The sequence below is a fragment of the Sander lucioperca genome, chromosome 24 (assembly GCF_008315115.2).
Source record: "Sander lucioperca isolate FBNREF2018 chromosome 24, SLUC_FBN_1.2, whole genome shotgun sequence".
Lineage (NCBI taxonomy): Eukaryota > Metazoa > Chordata > Actinopteri > Perciformes > Percidae > Sander > Sander lucioperca.
In genome coordinates, this window is record NC_050196.1 from 8,297,664 (window position 1) to 8,318,141 (window position 20,478).

A 20,478-nucleotide genomic window follows, 5' to 3' on the forward strand; every position below is an offset into this window, starting at 1 on the left:
ATATTAAGACTGCATAGTGCGAGCAGGGTTTAGCATGTATAATTTACTGTACATATGTTTTGCATATAATTCACATGACTTATGAGCCCTCTCCCTGCTGGTGCCATCAATGATTCTCAGACACCAGAGATTGTGTTGGCCACCAAACAAATTCACATTATCCTTTTCCCAATCCCACTTCCATTCTTCATACTGATTTTCCTGCAAGAAATCAATTTCCATTACCAATGTGAGTCGTCATAAACAGCGGCTTTCGATTGATACTGCCAAATAAACTTCACAAAGAGAAAGCTGAATATTATTCCAATAATTGTATACATATTGCTTAGATTTATTAATACCTTAATGGATTTTCTAATGTTTTGTAGCTGCGAGCAGCTCCTCTTGTTTCTTTAATGTAATGCATTGTGGGACAAATTGTGTCCAATAAACAAGCAGATGAAGTCGACATACTGACTGTTTTGACTATGATCAATTTTGTCATTTTTGTCATTCATGAACACACTACATACTCAAATCCTGATGGGAATTGGTAAGGAATTGGGACACAGCTACAGTGTTCATTTGTGCTCGTCGTTTGTCTTCTGAGTTTAATGTTCCGACAACAACAAGAACTCATCTACAATTCATCTAGATTAAAAAAGCAACAGGCAATGCAATGATTTCTTTCAGCTAACTCCATGCCAAAGCACAGGTTCTCCACAACTGTGTCACCACATGGAATAATGTATTTTTGATCTAACATGTTCTATCGTCTTAATCCTTTCCTCCTCTCCCCCCCCCCCTCTCCTCCAGGCCCTGGAGGAGCGTCTGAAGCAGGAGCAGAGGGAGGAGGTCCACGCTTTGAAGGAGGCCCACAGGAGGACCTTAGACATCCTGAGACAGCAGTCGGACCAGGAGCTGCAGACGCTGCGATTTGAGCTGGAGGACGAAGGGAAAGCAAAGCTGGGTAAATGATAATACACATACACGTAATTGCTGTAGTTTAAAAAACACACAGCATGGTTTTTAAACTACAGCAGTGACGTTTGAACCCTCAGCAACGATGTTTCTACCTATGGTGATTAAGTTTCTACCCTAACCTGTTTGTTGACGCTTATTCCCGTAATGATTATAAAAAAAAAAAATCCTCCTCATTCTCCATCTCTTGACTATTAAAAGACTGGAAGGAAACCCAACCATCCATGGACAGAGACGCGATGCATACCTCTGCAAGATGATTAAAATTCACGGGTTGAAATGTAAAAGACTCTTTTTTAGAAACTCTGTTATAATGGGACTAAATCAGCAAATTGCATTTAAGAAGAATAATAAGCGATAGGCTAATCACTTTTAACACTTTTACCCACAGAAAAAAAAGAGTTTCAGTTTAAGTTACGGACCGACTGTCTGTGGTCTGTGAACAGGTACAATACACAAGTAGTCAAAATTGAACCTTATGTTGAAATATCTGACAGAAATAGACAGCCTGCATTAAATTGCCTTTTGATGGTAAAACGAGATTGAGATTAAATCTCTCAAAATGTAAGAAGTTTAAAATCTCAATTTCAACTCTTCTGATGGAAAGCTCTTATTTGGTGGAGAAGGATTCACAAGGAACAAAGAGGATATGCAGGGCATCATTTATGATCTGCCCTCAGTGATCACTTTAGTACACAGTCAGTTGGTTTTCATCAAACCGCCATATTTCTTCTCACAGTGATATTCCTACCCATGATGCTGAGATGTTGCTTGTCACTTCTCCCCGATGTGTAAATGTTCACTCCCTTTAACTCCGGTGTCTCTGTCTGCCAGCATCTCTTCGTGCAGAACTGAACCACATCCATGCTGCATCAATAGAGCATCTAAAGCAGATCCACCTTAAAGAAAACACTTCCGCCAAACGAGATCTAGAGAAAGCTATGGAGCACAGCCGTCAGCAGGTAACTGCGTTTCTTTCTTTTCTTATGGTCTGTTTTCTTCTTTGTTCTTTTCTTGTGTTTGTGTTTGACCAGCAGCTTCTAACTTACAACTTATTCTCTTTACGTTTCTCTGTTAAGTTGTACACTGTTAATGTATTTCTTCTAGGAACAAGAGCTCCTAGTTCGTATATCAGACCTGCAAGCAGAGCTGTGTTCCCGTAGCAACCGCATCACCGATCTGGACCATGAGATCCACTCTCTGAACGAGACCATCGACACTCTGACCAGAGAGCTGGAGATAAAGGGCAAAGAGGTGCTGCGGGTCCGCAGTGAAGCTAACCATCAGATAAGGTACATAACACCAGAATGGTCCATACATTTGGAAGTCAAACATCAATTTCACAACACATACTCTAAAATATGTGTTTTATATTAACCAAGGGGGCAGAACTAAACTCGGACTCAACATTAACTGACCCAGTTTTGCAGACGACTAATCCTGCACTCATGTCATATGGGAATAACCATCTGAACAGCTTATGATTAAAAGCATTATGCTTTGAAACTCATTTATGCCACAACGTGTTTCTGATGTTGTGAGTTTATATATATGCTGGGTTGGTGGTGATGGCGCAGTGGATATGACTCATGCTTTTGGTGTGGGAGACTTGGGTTCGATTCCCACTGCGATACATCATCCAATGTGTCCCTGAGCAAGACACTTAATCCCTAGTTGCTCCAGAGGTGTGCAACCTCTGACATATATAGCAATTGTAAGTCACTTTGGATAAAATCGTCAGCTAAATGTCATGTAATGGTCGGGACCATTTTATTCAACCAAAAAATGTGTTATGGCAACATACATCTTAAGTTGTGTAGTAAGAATGCATGCTCTTACATGGGTACTCCAGAAATATATTATTGTACTTCCATAAAGCTAGGGGACTTTACTTAAAGAATAAAAAACAATGTCAACATGAAAGCAGCAGATATCCTGACTTTTTGTCCCTTGTATGGGTCAAGCCCCCAAAATACTTGATCCTACACTTCCCATGATTCAATTCGGTAGTATCTTGCATCTAGGTTTGAGGGCATTTAGACACAGTGAGACCAGAGCACTGACTAGGGCTGCACTATATATCATTTTTTTTATCGTTATCGCGATATAAACTTGCGCAATAAACACACACACATCGCCAAAGGCTGCGACATATCGCGAAAGAGTTTTTTTTCAGTTGGTTGAAAGAGTATCGGTAGAAAACTAAACTTTAAAATGTAACTGTCGGTCTTTTTTCAGTGGTGCATTTTATGTTCAATTTGTACAATAAAAGAATATTGGAAAGGATTTTTTGCCATTTATGCGACAGTCAATTCTCTGTATTTTAGCAGAATACTGAAAGCAGCAGAAAGGCAGAACTGAGTACACTTGAATATCTAGCACTGACAAGTTGATTTTTACACTTGTAAAATGTCACGCTTGGTAGGCATTTTGGTCATGCAAACTTTAGTAGCCAGTACTATTAACCCTGCCTGTAGTGATTCTGTCAGCAAAGATTACCATTGTTTTCTTGAAAGCTATAATGCGCAACTATTTTATACTAATAAACATCCGTTACATTCAAGTTATTGCCAAATGAGTTGATACAAAGCCAGTTTAGCCTATCAGCTCCACAAAACTCTCTCTGTATTTCTCGGCATGGCTGTGTTTACAAAATGGTGTCGTCAGGTGACTTCTGCGCGCAGTAGCTCGAGTGATGCGTTTTACATCACTGCTGAGAAAGAACAACAGCAGCATTCAGCTTTGGAGACAAAGGACAACAAAATTACAAGATAATTACCTCTTCTGAAGAGTCCATGTTCTTTTAATCCTCCGTGTTAGCAGCTGCGTGGAGGAGGGGTGGGGGTGGTGCGCTATCACCGAAGGCTTGGGTCATGTGGATGCTCCGACAGTGTTTCCACAATTCCTCATGGGGGGGCGACAGAAGCTACGCACTATAGCTTTAAAGTAAACGTCCCATATGTAAATTCAGCACCCTCTTCATGACTTCCTTCCACAGTAACCATGGATACTATTTCTTTTTAGCATTACTGTCATGGTTAGCGAGGATGGTGGACCCAAATGCAGAGAGCAGGCGAAGGAGTAATGAGCACGAGGATTTATTAAACACAAAAACAGGAGCAAACCAAAGGCGGTCCAAAAATGGAGCAGGCAGAAAACAACAGAACAGTCTCTGGGACTCCAGAGACCAACAAAGTCTCAGGGGCAGTCTCTTGGACGCCGGAGACCGGCAAGGCCTCTGGCTTGCCCGTAGACGTGGACTCTGGGAGAGCTGTCGACATGGACTCTGGAAGAGCTGTCGACGTAGACTCTGGGAGAGTGGTCATTGAAGACTCTGGACGACTGGAAGACTCTAGCAGAGCGGTCATCGAAGACTCTGGACGACTGGAAGACTCTAGCAGAGCGGTCATCGGAGACTCTGGACGACTGGAGGACTCTAGCAGAGCGGTCATCGGAGACTCTGGACGACTGGAAGACTCTAGCAGAGCGGTCATCGGAGACTCTGGACGACTGGAGGACTCTAGCAGAGCGGTCATCAAAGACTCTAGACGACTGGAAGACTCTAGCAGAGCGGTCATCGTAGATTCTTGAAGAGCGGTCATCGACGACTCTTGAAGACTGCACGTCAGCGGCGGTTCTGGGCGGCTGCACGTCAGCGGCGGTTCTGGAAGGCTGCACGTCAGCGGCGGTTCTGGAAGGCTGCACGTCAGCGGCGGTTCTGGAAGGCTGCGCAGTGCTGGGAAACTGGGCAGCTTGGGGACACTAGGAAACTCGGAAACATTAGGAAACTCGGGAACTCTAGGAAACTCGGGAACACTAGGAAGCTCGGGGAAGCTAGGAAGGCTGCTAGCAAGCCTGGGTCACAAAGTAGCTCACAAAGTTCATCAGACAAAGGGTGTGCGGGAGCCATGGTCCAGATAGGCCTTGAGCAGCAACCAGTAGAAAAAAAAACACAAAAAACTGGGAACCCACTGGGAAAAAGGAAGCTTATCTGCTGGGTCCGGTTGGTCGGATCATTCTGTCATGGTTAGCGAGGATGGTGGACCCAAATGCAGAGAGCAGGCGAAGGAGTAATGAGCACGAGGATTTATTAAACACAAAAACAGGAGCAAACCAAAGGCGGTCCAAAAATGGAGCAGGCAGAAAACAACAGAACAGGCTACGACGTGCTGACAGGAACAAAACCAGACAAAAACAATGATCCGACGAGAGACAAGGGAAAACAGAGAGGCTAAATACACAAGGTAACGAGGGAACGAGAGGCAGGTGACACAACAGGTGGAACAAATCAAAAAAGGTGGGAAACAAACAGGAAGAAAGCTAGACAAGACAAGGGAGACAAGACAGACTACAAAATAAAACAGGAAACAAGCACAATACAGAACAGAAACCGACTACAAAAATAATACACACCACAAAATACCAAAACCCTGACAGTACCCCCCCCCCAAGGGACAGATCCCAGATGGCCCAAAAACAGAACAAAAAGACAACCCAGGGAGGGCGGAGGGGGACCGGAGGAGGGCCAAACAGGTCAGCAAACAAGTCAAGTGGGGCTAGGGAATGGAGAGACCACTCGGGACAGGGAACAGGAAGGCCCCGGGACAGGGACAGAGAGGCCTCGGCAACAGGGAACAGAGAGGCCTCGGCAACAAGGAGCAGAGAGGCCTCGGCAACAAGGGGCAGAGAGGCCTCGGCAACAAGGGGCAGAGAGGCCTCGGCAACAAGGGGCAGAGAGGCCTCGGCAACAAGGGGCAGAGAGGCCTCGGCAACAGGGGACTGGGAGCAGAATCTCTCTGGTGGCCGTACAGGATGTCGAGGGCACCGAGATGACTGGCGGCGAAGGCGAAGCCTCTCTGAAGGACGGCGACGAAGGCGAAACCCCTCTGGAGGGCGACAGCGAAAGCAGAATCCTTCTGGAGGCCGGCGGCGAAGGCGGAACCCCTCAGGAGGCCGTCTGCGGGGGCGAATCCCTTCTGAAGACCGGCGGCGAAGGCGAAGCCTCTCTGAAGGACGGCGACGAAGGCGAAACCCCTCTGGAGGGCGACAGCGAAAGCAGAATCCTTCTGGAGGCCGTCTGCGAGGGCGAATTCCTTCTGAAGACCGGCGGCGAAGGCGAATCCCCTCTGGTGGCCAGACAGGCTCAGCAGATGAAGGGGCAGCTGGGCTGGACACAGGCGACGGGTCAGCTGGGCTGGGGACAGGCGACGGGTCAGCTGGGCTGGAGACAGGCGACGGGTCAGCTGGGTCAGTGTCTGCCAACAAGGTAACAGGATCAGTAACAGACAACAAGACAACAGGGTCAGGAGTCGGCAACTCCGCCGACAGGGTAACTGGAGCATTAGTCGGCCGGACCACCGACAAAACACGGGGAGCAGGAGTCGGCCGAACCGCCGACAACACACGGGGAGCAGGAGTTGGCCTGCCCGCCGAGAGGACACGAGGGGCAGGAGTCGGCCTGACCGCCGAGAGGACACGAGGGGCAGGAGTCGGCCTGACCGCCGACAGGACACGAGGGGCAGGAGTCGGCCTGACCGCCACAGGCAAAGTCTCATGGGGGCAGAACAAAGGCAAAGTCACTAGGGAGGTCTCTGGGACTCCAGAGACCAACAAAGTCTCAGGGGCAGTCTCTTGGACGCCGGAGACCGGCAAGGCCTCTGGCTTGCCCGTAGACGTGGACTCTGGAGAGCTGTCGACATGGACTCTGGAAGAGCTGTCGACGTAGACTCTGGGAGAGTGGTCATCGAAGACTCTGGACGACTGGAAGACTCTAGCAGAGCGGTCATCGAAGACTCTGGACGACTGGAAGACTCTAGCAGAGCGGTCATCGAAGAGTCTGGACGACTGGAAGACTCTAGCAGAGCGGTCATCGGAGACTCTGGACGACTGGAAGACTCTAGCAGAGCGGTCATCGAAGAGTCTGGACGACTGGAAGACTCTAGCAGAGCGGTCATCGGAGACTCTGGACGACTGGAAGACTCTAGCAGAGCGGTCATCGAAGAGTCTGGACGACTGGAAGACTCTAGCAGAGCGGTCATCGGAGACTCTGGACGACTGGAAGACTCTAGCAGAGCGGTCATCGGAGACTCTGGACGACTGGAGGACTCTAGCAGAGCGGTCATCAAAGACTCTAGACGACTGGAAGACTCTAGCAGAGCGGTCATCGTAGATTCTTGAAGAGCGGTCATCGACGACTCTTGAAGACTGCACGTCAGCGGCGGTTCTGGGCGGCTGCACGTCAGCGGCGGTTCTGGAAGGCTGCACGTCAGCGGCGGTTCTGGAAGGCTGCGCAGTGCTGGGAAACTGGGCAGCTTGGGGACACTAGGAAACTCGGAAACATTAGGAAACTCGGGAACACTAGGAAGCTCGGGGAAGCTAGGAAGGCTGCTAGCAAGCCTGGGATCTGGGAGAGTGCTAACTAGCCTGGACTCAGGAGGGGCTCAAAAAACTGGGAACCCACTGGGAAAAAGGAAGCTTATCTGCTGGGTCCGGTTGGTCGGATCATTCTGTCATGGTTAGCGAGGATGGTGGACCCAAATGCAGAGAGCAGGCGAAGGAGTAATGAGCACGAGGATTTATTAAACACAAAAACAGCAGCAAACCAAAGGCGGTCCAAAAATGGAGCAGGCAGAAAACAACAGAACAGGCTACGACGTGCTGACAGGAACAAAACCAGACAAAAACAATGATCCGACGAGAGACGAGGGAAAACAGAGAGGCTAAATACACAAGGTAACGAGGGAACGAGAGGCAGGTGACACAACAGGTGGAACAAATCAAAAAAGGCGGGAAACAAACAAAGACAGGAAGAAAGCTAGACAAGACAAGGGAGACAAGACAGACTACAAAATAAAACAGGAAACAAGCACAATACAGAACAGAAACCGACTACAAAAATAATACACACCACAAAATACCAAAACCCTGACAATTACAAGAGAGCCCACGTAGTAATGTGTGTAACTTGTGATATTGTCCACGCATCCAACACACATTACATGATCTACTGTTTCCTCGCAGTTTATTGCTTAGTATTGTCTGTCTCTGCTGCAGGGCCCATGAACAAGACCTTTCAAAGAGACATGAGAGGGATCTGGGGGATATAAATATAATCCATCAAAGAGAAATACAAATCATGCTGGCTGACTTCAACAAGGCCCAGGAGGTCCTCAAAGACAAGATCACTGCGCTACAAATACTGTGAGTCACAGAAACGTGTGATTACGTCTGTTGTGTTGCTCCTTTAGGCTGCCACGCTTTAAGATTTTTTTTATATAGTCTCTCAGTTGTCTCTTTTTCTGTCTATCTACCTACTGTCCTACTTTGCGTATGTACGTCATGTCTGTTTGTCTAGGTTGGAGGGGACAGAGGACAAGTTAAGACACAGAGAGAGCCGACCAGAAGACCTGCATGTCATAGCGGAGCTCCGAGAGATGGTCACCGAAAGAGAAGCACTGGTGAAAAAGCTGGTGGTGAGTACACGGGGTGGCATCTGGGGTGGGGAGGGGGTGATATCGTCGGATTGTTGGTGTTGTAAGAAGAGCTGAAACAAAGCTCCAAGCAAAAACGAGTATCACAACATCCACAGAAACCCAACTCCATCTTGCAGCATAATCCTTTTCTCTGCTGTCCATGTGTACCACTCAAATAAGATTTCTTATTTTTTAAACTGCAGTCACAGATATCGCCGGCCGACATCGCAACTGTTGCCGGCAGATTTTATCACCTGGAGCGGACAAAGTCATTTCAGTCAATGTGCTCTGCGGTGTCTGTGTCATCAAAGATGGTTTCCTGGAGAAACACTCACCACCTTGTAGGTTTTTGGTATACAAAAAGATGGAAAGCCACTCCACGGTGTATAGAATGAATAATGTCTTCATCTGACAAAAGAAAGTTGATTCTTGACTTATTCTTGAGTAGTTTGACAGAATCCTCCACCATCTTTGCTCAGTAAAAGAAGCTGAGCTAACCACATCTTCTTCATATTTGTCTTGTGATAAATATTAAAGACAGTAAGATAAAGTTAAAAGCCCTGTTAAAAAGACCTGGGGTTAAGATCATTTTGTAAAACTATGACTAAATACAGTACACTGCTTAACCCAGTCTTTAGGCACAACACACAAGGCCATGTGTGTTGGTTTATGCAAGTTAAAGGCCCTGTTCCAATGGCCGCCCTTTCTTCCACTGTGAAAACATTTGGCAACCACATTTTAAACATACAAGGGGGTGAGAGTTTGATACTCAGGAAACTTGGGTGGAGTATCACTTTAAAACGTGTGTCGTCTCTTTCATAGGACGACAAGAAGTTCTACCAGCTGGAGTTGGTCAACCGAGAGACGGGGTTCAACAAGGTCTTCAATTCCAGTGCCAATGTTGGTGTAATCAACCCTCTTATCAAGGTAAGTGGTCTCATACCCAGAAGCCCTTGTCAGTGTGAGTGGCATGACTGTCGAGGATCGTGTGGGTGTTTATGACATCATCGGCCCCCTTTTTTGAGGGGTGGTTGTATGAAGGCCACTCAGCTCAGACAGGTGAAATCACAAAATCCCCACACAACAAACATTAGTCTGGTACGCACTGTAATCCTTGATTTTCTTTTTTTATTCGGGTATGTTAAAACATTTTTTATTTAATTTAATTTAAAAGCTGCTGCGTGTGTGAACATTACTAACAGCCTCATAAAGACTGATTGATATCTGCGCACAAAGCTGCTCATCATCCTTCTTGTGTGCACACAGCTGTCATACCTACTGTTTGATCCTGGGAGTCATTCAGAAACCATGCTTGATTTCAGCATCATAACATCAGTCCTCTCCTCCTCCTTCCTCCTCCTCATGCCACTGCTGCTCACTGTGGGTTGTTCGGATTAGATAACATACACATCCTCGCTTCCCTTTCTTACATTTCAAAACTTGGTGAAACGGTGTGCAAGATTAGAACATTTCTGACTTTGGCAACTCCAAGTGATAGTAGCAAAGAGAGTGTCAGTGTAGGCAGCAGTACGCCTCTCTTCGCCAATCAAATCCGCATTTTAGGCCCATTTGTGCCGACGCAGATTTTTCTACCATTTTTATTTCTTGCAAGATGTCTTGTACTCTTCTACTTCAACAAATGTCATCCATTTTCACTAACTTTTTGATATTCTACCATTGCTAAATTGTGTTTTTTTTTTATCAGTTGCAGTCCTCTTGAGTTGTGCAATTGACTAAAGTGATTGTCCAATCATAACTTACCAACTGTAACTAGGCACGTCAGGTCTGTCGAGCTTTGGATTTCTCTACATGCGGAAGCGATGTGCATGTGGCTGTGGTGAGAGCGATACTTTAGATGTAAAGAGTTTGAATGGTCTATTTGAACATTTTGAAAAATTGTAAGGACTGGAGGAAACTGTGTGTTTATCTTCATCTAAGCTGCAATCGATAGCATGTCTAGCTAACCAAGCGTAACTTTAAGGCCAGGGAGGGTGTCATTAGCTAACTGTGTGAGGGTTACAGGTTGCATTAGAAAAAGCCCAGTTCAGGACTGGCACATACTGTACACTGTGTTGTATTCCCCCACTGTCTGGATGTCTATACCAGAATGTAGGCTAACGTTAGAGACTCTGTCCTGCTCTTCATTGGATTTCGGGCGGTTTACGTTTTCTACTAACTAAATGCATTCCTCTAACACGGCATCACCTTCCCCAACCTGCCTTTCTATGTGTGTCTGTAGTTAAAAACAGGCAGCCAATCAGATCACCGCTTCACCAGCTTTTCTAGCCAGTCAGCTCTCCGATTGGTCGGCCCTCCCGCCATGAGTCATGAAGGAGAAGAAGAGGAGGGACGGGAGGTGGAGGAGGTAGGACCAGGTGGCCGCTTTGTGCCTCCTCACTCCCCCCTCCAGAGCTCCCTCCCCAGTCCTCTTGGGAAAGCCCTGCCACTGTTCAGCCCTCTTCCTCTTTCTCCTCTTCCTCAGCATCCTCTTCCTCTTCCTTCTCCTCATCCTCCACATCATCCCATGCCAAGCCTTGCTCTTCCTCATGCTCCTCATCCTCAGGAAGCCCTGGTGCATCATCAGGGCCTGCAAAGCTTTAGGAGGTGAGAACCAATCTGTCTTCCTGGCACTGCTGCCCTCGGTTCACTTTCACTTCACCTAATTCAGGTAGCGAATTATGTGATGTTTGCTGCCCGCACTGCAGTGTTGTAGTACTCGAGATCGGTCTTGGTCTTAAGACCACTTTTTGAAGGTCTCTGAATCTACCACATTTTTACTGAGTCTTGTCTCAGTCTCAGATAAAGAGGACTCAGGATTTTATTTCAAGACCGGTCAGGACCACAACTGCAGGGATATCACTAAATTGCCTGTGCATTGGCTAATTGTATGTGTTAACATCATTACTGTGATTGGATGTAAAACTTCCTTCTTCAAATGCAACCAATAACTTGACTCATTTCTAATTTGAAATTTGTTACCCGCCCCTTTAATAAGCACCCCCAAGAAAGTGAATGCGGGAGACAGAGAAGCTCTGGCTGTCTGCCACTGGTCTTGGTCTTGGCCTTGACTCGGTCTCAACCCCTCAAAGTCTTGGTCTTGACTTGGTCTCGATACACCTTGGTCTCGGTTTAGGTGGTCTTGGCTACAACACTGCCCCAATGTCTGTATCTCTCACCTCACTCCTTAGTTTGCCTCCCTTTAATCCTCACTCCTCTCTCCCCCCCCCCCACCCTTATAAAAAGGGAGCCAGCCCTGAAACTTTTCAATTACAAATCAGTCTCATTGGAACTTCAAACGCAAAGAAAGTGAGTGATTTAAAAGCACAGCAGTAACTTAGAAGTGCAAGTTGCAAATGTGGAACCTTTAAGATAACGCTTTGGTGCTTTGTGTTCTCCCAGCAAACAGGCAGTGGACACACAGTATACGAGGAGATGAAGGAGAAAACACTGGGAGGTCTGCTGCTGAAAGATGTAAACTGCAAACCAGCTGAACCAAACAGTTGGTTTAAAATCTGAATGTTCAGAAAAGCTGATTTCAAGGGGAGAAACACTTTGTTAGTCAGTTGTTTTTTTCTCTCATGTTTTTTAGGTGTTATTTTGAAGATGAGAAAAAGTTTTTTCTCACTTTCCCTACATCTCTTCAACCGCTCTGTTTTTTTTTTTTTACTCTTTTTAATCTCTGAAGCAGGGTCAAATGTAAGCTGGGTTTAGAAACTGGATGAAAGCTCGCTGGTTGTGGTTTGAGCCCAAGCTCCTGCTGTGCATGTGTCAAAGTGTCCTTGTATGTGGGGGGGAAGAACAATTTAAGGCCCTGTAAGGTCATCTATTGTGGACATCACACCAGCCTTCACTTGTTTGGCATCTATTACAAGCACTCACTGGATCTCCCTGATTACACTCTGGTACTGTCCTCAATCACTACACACAGGGGAATCTCACTTCTGTTATTGCCTACTAAGCTCTAGGGCTGGGACCATATGCTTACATAGGTACATACATACTTACATGGGTGCCGATTCGATTTGTATTGCGATTTTCGTTCATTGGGATTCTAGAAGTAATGTGATTTTTCTTTTCCTTCTTTAACAAAAACAACAGTTGAATAATAAACTTCTAGAGACGATATATCATGAGACAGTTCTAAGAACTAATTGTTTTCTATAAAGAATGCACATCACATGTCAGTCACTCTGACATTTATTTAATTTGTAAAGAAGTACATAACGTGTTCTGCATTTTCTGCTTTCGGTCTGTTTCGCTGGAAACGGACATGATGTAGTCACAGTCGGCGGTACCGTGTAAACAGAAAATATTTAGATGAATCATTGGTATACAAAATATTGATTCTAGGGAAAAGAATCGATTCTAAAAATCCTCGGGAAAAATCACCATACATATGATTTTTGATTTATTTATTTTTTGCAAACTCTACTAAGCTACCATGCGTGCCTACTAAAAATGTGTGTATCTGATTGTACACATCTGTATGTTCAGTTTGAGTATCTCTGTCTCTTCTCACCATCCTAACAGACCTGTTTCTCTTCCGTCCCTCAGCCTTCCTGAGGCCAACGCCACGACACCATCTGACAGGAGGGGGGTGGAGGCAGGAAAAAGCAATGAACATGTTGTAAAAGAAGAGGAGCTGTACGCCCAGTACTTCACTTTCTGACCGGCAAAAAAATTAAATTTCACTTCTGTCAACAAAAAAAAAATATATGAGGTAATGGGACAGAGAGCTAAAGTTGGACAGCAATCAAACTGTAGGTTTTGAAAGTAATTTAGCTAACATTATTTTCAAACGTCCACTGCCAGTCACAGCGCTCCCATCAATCATGTGCAGTACTGAGATCCCAGTGTGATTGCAAACCTTAGGGCTTCCATACATGGGGAGCATGATGAGTAATGTGGCTTGTCAGTGCGTCTTCATGAAAGTCTGCATGGTAGCGGGAGGTGAGGCAATATTAACACTTTCATACCATCTGCAGTTGTGCCAAACGTGACATTTGTATGAGCTTCTAAGTGTGGAGGAATAAATATAAGGACCCATGACATTTAATTTTGGTAGACCCAAAAGTTAAACTGTAAATGTAGACTAGAGGTGGTGTGGTGGTATTGAAGAGGGTTACACTACAGCTGTTTAATTGCATAACGAAGTAATTGCTTGTATTTACTACGTTTTTCCTCCCAAAATTGACAGGCATAGAGAGGAAATATTAGCTTTCTGATTGTCACGACTAATCACACTGTTGTCCACTGATAAAATGCAACTTTCTCCGTTACCTTTTAAAGTCATCAAACCCAGATGAGGGCTGTATTAACCCTCTTAACAAGAGATAGCAGAAACATTTCAGTATTTAAAGATGATTCCGATATATTATAACTTGGGTGTTACAGTATTTGGTAACACTTTACTTGAAGGTATCTACATAAGAGTGACACAATCATGACACATGAACCCTAACCCTAAACATAACTTGTCACGACAAAAACCGAATGACACTTACTAAAAGCGTTATGTCATAAACGTTTATGACTTGTTTATAATGTTTATGACACGTTCATGACAGTGTCATGTCACTCTTATGTAGATACCTTCAAGTAAAGTGTAACCCAGTATTCTTTATAGTTTTGACCATCTTTTCTATCAGTATAAATGGCATTGCTGAAACAGTCACACAATCTTAACCGATAAAGTGACGGTCAGAACTTCCAAAATAACAACCAAGTTGTAAATTTGAACGATCCTTTTAACTAGCCAGTGTCGGTAGCATGAAACTTTCAGAAAAATACTCAAACCTCCATAAAATAATTTCCTCTTTCCTCTCTGTGGCCCAAACCACAGCTGGATTCTTAAGCTCATACAAAGTTGTCACAGTGTAACAGTGTTGCTCTGAGTATAACGTGTCACTAGTAATTAGATTAAGAGGAAGGGTTTTCAGATTTTGTCTGGGGGGGTTTTTGTACATCATGTGTCTTACATGCTTTAATCTGACTGGAAGAGCTTTGAAAGTTCAGCCAGGTGATTTTTGCCTTGATACTCGCCTTTAGTCGTTCATGCTGTGTCCCCACGTGTACATAGTACCACACAAACATGTATTGGAGGGAAAAGGACAGACCTAGCTGTTGATTCCGGTTGTTTTTTTGGCCTCTACAGTACGATGAACTACAGTATACCACAATAACGACACCAGAAAAAAAAAAAAAAAAAAAAGACAAACTTTAGCTTGCTGTCCCAGTGCTTTGACTGTGTACATACAGTACAGTATACATTTGAAAGTCATTTTCAAATCTCTGAGCTAGCTGAGGGACGCTTGATTTACCACTCCAGACACCTCAACAGTCTCAGGAGGGGGGAAGATCAAGAGAAGCTGAATCAAGCACCCCTCATATTTTTATTATTCCAGTATTTATAATGTAACAAGCTACTGTTTTTCTACGGTCTGTTTGTGATGCCAGTGGACCAGAGACATCCAGAGAGAGAGTTCTGTCAGCGACATGTAGAAGTTGGATGACTTTTTTTTTTTTTTAATTGCCAAGGAGTGTTTAGTCAAACACTTTTAATTTCATTACAAGCTAGAGTTCATGTCGGTGACTGAAGTCTTTTGCTACGTGTCTCTGCCTGTGGGGCAGGCCATAGAGCATGTGAAAACAGAACCACTATCATAATGTTGCGGGCACTCACTTGAAATCCTCACCTCTCTCCGTTTTTTTTTTTTTTTTTTTTTTTGGTGTACTGTCTGTTTTTTTTTTTAACTTGACTTGAAAATTTTACATGGTTATTGTGCTGTGTAAGTTTTCAGTAACCTGTACAATTTCCAAAACTGCATGGACATCATCAGCCTGAAAGAGGCTGCGTTTGTTACTTCTTGAGAAGTGGCTAGAGAGATGTGAGGTTTGAGAGTTTACTTCCCCCTCACACACTGACACCTCCGGGTCCGTTCGACAGCAACACAAACAGTTGAGTTACATTACTGCATCGATCGATGCTCGTCTTCCATAACAGAATCAACTGAGGCCTCGATGGTTCAGGAAGTGTTTGTACTTTTCATTGTTTGCATCCAGGAATCACACAGACGCACACGCACCTTAATAACGCAATCCAATCCAATCCCAATACACCACAAATAATTGAATAATCCACTCCCTGATAAAATCTCAACAAATAATAAACCCTTGGGTTGCATTAGACTGTTAGGTTTTCCTGTTTTTTCATTAAGCCCCTGTAGATATTTCACAAAAGCACCTTTTAGTGGTATAGATACTTAAATACCAACTAAATAAACTATTTATTTTTTTTACATTCAAGGTCATTTCTTTACTTATGTTGAAACCAAAATCCATATTTCTTTTTGTTTTATAAAGGAACAGTGCTACATTTTTGGAAATGAATGTGTCTTTGACCTCTTACCCAGAACCACATGACAAGATGGAGTTTATACGTTACTCTTCTCATCCGACTGTGGGTAACATGAAATTCCTGCATATTTGTCCAAATGAACTTCAAACATGAAACGCTTCCTGAAACCAGGTTGAGACGGGACCGGTCTGTATTTGTGTCGTCTTGGAAAGTATAAAGCAAACTTTTACCATGGCATCCTAATGTCTAACCGTCCCTTTCTGACATGAATGCAGCATAATGACATTGAAGCTTTAGTTGCGCTGAATGTCATCAAAGCGGATACAGCATATGAAATGGTTTGTATGTAAATATTAACCTGTAATAAATACAGACGATGGTTTCCTGTCTGGAATGGTAGCCGCGACGCTGAGCCACAGCTGGTTCATTCCTCCATGCACACTGTGAAGATTATATTTATTCAAAGTAAATATATTGACATTTACGCTCAGAAATTTGCATCAGACAATGCAGAAGTCTGTAGTTTCTTAGTTTTTTTCTTATTAATACATTTTCTCACAATCGCATCCAATTTGACCTCTGCGCCTTTTATTTCCCTGCTGATGATTTTGCATACTTGTCTTCTAAAAACTAAACCAAGAAGCCCATTCTGGGGGACTGCCCTGTCTAACAGTGATAGAGTTTTGAATGTGTTTTACTTTCCAGGCAGCCATTGGTTTTCAGTCATTTCACTGTGGTATCAAAATCTACTTGGAGATTTGTCTGATTTGTGGTGTCAAAATTATAGTCAAATTTAACTTTTAAAACAATAAAAGCAGACAAGATGTTAACTGTGATGGAGTACCACAAATAGAACTCTGAAGTCTCTGTTCATTAGGCTTGCAGTTATGTAAAACACATTCATTCTTGACTTTGGAAACGGCAGTTGAGAAAACAATTTCCCCTGTTTCGAGCTCTTATACATTGATCTATTTCTTTTTGTTATGTTTTTACATAATTATACCCATTCACGTTTTATTACTTCTGGTTTTTTTTTGTAATTAATATATTTTCTCACACCCTATTGGTAGATTCGATGCGTTTGTTCATCTGTCCCACGCCCGACTGCGCTGTTGTTTTAAAGGTGCCGTAGGTTGGATTGTGAAGATCCAGGACTTAGCCAAAGAATTGGAACATCGACAACTTCTCAGTCCCTCCCCCCCTTTCTGCTAAAGCCCAAAACGGTCTCCTAAGCCCCTCCTCCCACAAGGGAGAATGAATGCGTGTGCATGAGCAGTGATTGACACGCGTAGACTCCCTGGCCCTGATTGGTGCATCTGAACAGGGAGCGGTGGATTTTTGCAAATCCCCCTACAGGCTGTAGGTGGTGTCAGAGGAGCCGGATTTCTTCTTCAAATGACCTGCTTCATGTAGTTCTACTGGAACATAGGGTCAGTTTCAGCAAATATGACAGAGAGTTAGTTTTATAAGTCTTACCTACTGCACCTTTAAAGGAGAATCCCACTGGTTAAAGATGTTTCCTGGAGCCCCTTGTGGTCGTTAGCAAACTGCAGGCATTGCCATCACATGAACTTTGTCCATTGTTACCCCGAGTTTCATGAAAGTCTTTTTAAAATGTTGTAACCTTTCTCAACACCTGGCAGAGGAACCTTCTGGAGTTTGTTTTTTTTTAACACTGGCATCAGCTGACCATCAGTGAACCATAGAAACTGCAACTTATTAAAACATGAATTGTCTGTTAAGTTGTTTTTTTGTTTTTTTTATGTGACAATATACTGATCAGGGCTTTGTTCATTTCACTTTCAACTCAGTTTTTCCAAAATTGCAGAAAAACATCTTTACACTTAAGGAAGTGAACTGTAATGGTAAATGTGTCGCAGTTTTTATGTGAGTTGAAAGTGATTTGATGTCACCCTTGTGACTTATTTAATGTTTGTCTTGCCATTTTTGAAGTAAAAATGTATAACAATTATAGCAACAATATTTATTTATATTTATATCATTTCTGTTGTATGTTATGGAACAGTAAAATTCTGATTGTGAGAATAAACCTTCTGTTGTGCTCCTTTGTTTGTGTATGTATGTGTGAGGACTGAGGAACATTCTCAACCTACTGTATGCAGATTTTTTGCAGATACAATATGTAATGCATGCATGTGCATTTATTCAAATAGTGCTGGTATTAAGTTTTTTTTTAGCACAGACCGAGAGGTCACTATTGTTCATATATAATGACCACAGGAGTATCATGTATACTGTCCAGAATGTAGGCTAGAAGTTATTGTATTTGGTTAAAAACCAAGTCTGCAAAATGTTTGACAAGAACGACGGGCAGCCAGATAAGGTACAACCAATAAAATAAAGCTTTCATATCATTACAAACTAGATCATTTCACTTGCAGTTTTATTTGTGTATTCAGATAGCCATATGAGTAACATTTCTGTTTGTGTGCTGTTGCAACTAAGGATGCTGTTACGTGTTTGTAGCCAACACTCAATTAGTCTCATAAAGTATCGTCAAAATCGAATTGCAAAGCGTATTGCCTCTCATTTAAAATGTATTTATATTAAATACATAATTTACACAAAATATAAAATGTCAAAATGTACCCTCCCAACATAGTTTCTACTTGTCTATATTGTAAAACTGAAGCACAGACAAGAAAAGAAATATCCTTTTGTCTCGCCCTATCAGGATCTTACCTTGGCTTGTTGCTGGGTAACAAATAAAACATGTCAGGGAGCTCTGTGATTGGCGCTCCCTTTACGCTGACATTAAGTTAACCAATCACACATCACCTGTAAAAAAAATAGTGAAGATTTTTGCTAGCTAAAAGTTGTGAAGATGCTAACATAAACCACCATAAACAATTGCGGTAGCGGTGCTAGCTTTTAGGTAACACATTTGTAATGACTAAACTATCATTTAAATTTTTAATTGGGGAAGAATGGAAGATATTTGGCCGACTGAAGACGCTTTGAAAAACCTTTTTGTGGACTATTTGTCATCTCTTCTACCATCCAGGCAACAAGGTAAGTCAATTACTAGTCTCGCATTGCCATACCTATCCCCACAGACTACTATACATATAAATACAGACATTAACAGAGGCAACATCAGAATTATACTATACGATATCAGCAATATTAATACCAGCTTCCCAAAAAAACTCGGATGAAAAATAAAGGATGCCCCCTAACTCAAAATTTGCCTTTTAAATCCAGGTGGCTAACCCATATTTCTAAGAGAGCCAACTTACTCAAGTTACGTGGCACACTGACCTCCATATCCAGCTTTGAATTAAATATAACGCTAGGCCTATTCACATAACGTATGTATTCAATTCAATTCAATTCAATTTTATTTATAGTATCAAATCATAACAAGAGTTATCTCGAGACACTTTACAGATAGAGTAGGTCTAGACCAAACTCTGTACTTTACGAAGCACCAACTATTACAGTGGTTGCCTCAAGAGTAAGCATTAGCAGTAGCTATTGCGACAGTGGCAAGGAAAAACTCCCTTTTTTGTTAGGAAGAAACCTCGGACAGACCCAGACTCTTGGTAGGCGGTGTCTGACGGCACCAGTTGGGGGAGTGGTGAATGGTGGCAATAATAGTCAGAATAAAGATAGTGAAACAGTGATCACAATGGTAGTCATAGTAGTTCATGTCATAGTAGGGCACAGCAGGGCGTTACGGGGTGTAGTGTGGCACAGCAGCCTGGGTGGACGCGGTTGGACGCGGCAGGACGCAGTCGGACACTGCGGGGAAACGCAGAGCGTAGCAGGGTGTAGTAAGTCCATAGCGTCAGCTGCACCCAGGACCCCGGTGTAGGTGCCACCCAATTCCAAGGCGATGTTCTGGGTGAAGAAGAAGCAAAGGGACTCCGGGGAGAAAACTCCCCAGAGCTAGGTTAGTAACAGGCATTTCTGGGACTAAGATGCACACAAAAGGAGACAAGTGAAAAGAGAGAAGAGGGAGCGGCTCATTGTGTCCTTGGAAGGAGCTTCCCACAGCAGTCTAGAGTTATAATAGCATAACTAAGAGAGGCAGGCTAAAGAGAGGGGCCCTGGACCGGGCTCGTACTCTCCCCTGCCGGAACGGGCTTGTACTTCCTGCCTCCCTCTACTCTACTCTACTATGCTGCAACTCCTCACTCCCTAACTATAAGCTTTATCAAAGATGATGGTTTTCAGTTTATTCTTAAATGTGGCGACGGTGTCAGCCCCCCGAACCCAAGTTGGGAGCTGGTTCCACAGGAGAGGAGCCTGATAGCTGAAGGCTCTGGCTCCCATTCTACTTTTAGAGACTCTAGGAACCACAAGTAGCTCTGCGTTCTGGGAGCGCAGTGCCCTAGTGGGACAATAAGGTACTAAGAGCTCTTCTATGTATGATGGTGCTTGACCATTTAGTGCTTTGTAGGTCAGGAGAAGGATTTTAAATTCAATCCTGGATTTTACAGGAAGCCAATGCAGAGAAGCTAATACAGGGCAGAGAAGCTAATACAGTGGAAAATAATATTCCAAAAAGTTAATGTCTCAAAGTTGTAAACAACATGTAAAAAACTACAGTGGTATTTTTGAAAATGATTATGGACTTTTCCAATAACTTTTTATCTGATATTGATGTTCTATTTTGTGCCACTTGGGGGCAGCATAAACAAGCTATAAGCATAAGTCATTTCT

The 20,478-nt window shown here is 43.6% G+C and overlaps 2 protein-coding genes across 9 annotated transcripts in view; both read left to right on the plus strand.

Annotated features, from left to right (window-relative positions):
- The window catches only part of zgc:85722 (uncharacterized protein LOC407982 homolog), a 54,548-nt gene extending 41,415 nt beyond the window's left edge, over positions 1-13,133 (plus strand). For 3 of the 6 annotated variants that reach the window (XM_031292124.2, XM_031292127.2, XM_031292125.2), the window contains 8 exons: positions 796-949; positions 1,795-1,922; positions 2,068-2,252; positions 8,014-8,160; positions 8,315-8,432; positions 9,255-9,359; positions 10,915-11,036; positions 12,987-13,133. In XM_031292124.2, coding sequence (XP_031147984.1) covers positions 796-949; positions 1,795-1,922; positions 2,068-2,252; positions 8,014-8,160; positions 8,315-8,432; positions 9,255-9,359; positions 10,915-11,036; positions 12,987-13,101 — 1,074 coding nt within the window. In that variant the 3' untranslated portion in view covers positions 13,102-13,133. Of the gene's footprint in view, positions 1-795; positions 950-1,794; positions 1,923-2,067; positions 2,253-8,013; positions 8,161-8,314; positions 8,433-9,254; positions 9,360-10,137; positions 10,195-10,671; positions 10,798-10,914; positions 11,037-12,986 lie in introns of those variants that run through there. The other 3 variants (XM_031292129.2, XM_031292128.2, XM_035998764.1) reach the window with 3 other exon arrangements.
- Positions 13,134-18,598: 5,465 nt separating this feature from the next.
- si:ch211-132g1.1 (T-cell surface antigen CD2) overlaps positions 18,599-20,478 on the plus strand; it is a 35,583-nt gene continuing 33,703 nt past the window's right edge. For all 3 annotated transcript variants that reach the window (XM_031292154.2, XM_031292155.2, XM_031292156.2), the window contains exon 1: positions 18,599-18,822. The gene's annotated coding sequence lies outside the window, so the exon portion shown is untranslated. The remainder of the gene's footprint in view (positions 18,823-20,478) is intronic.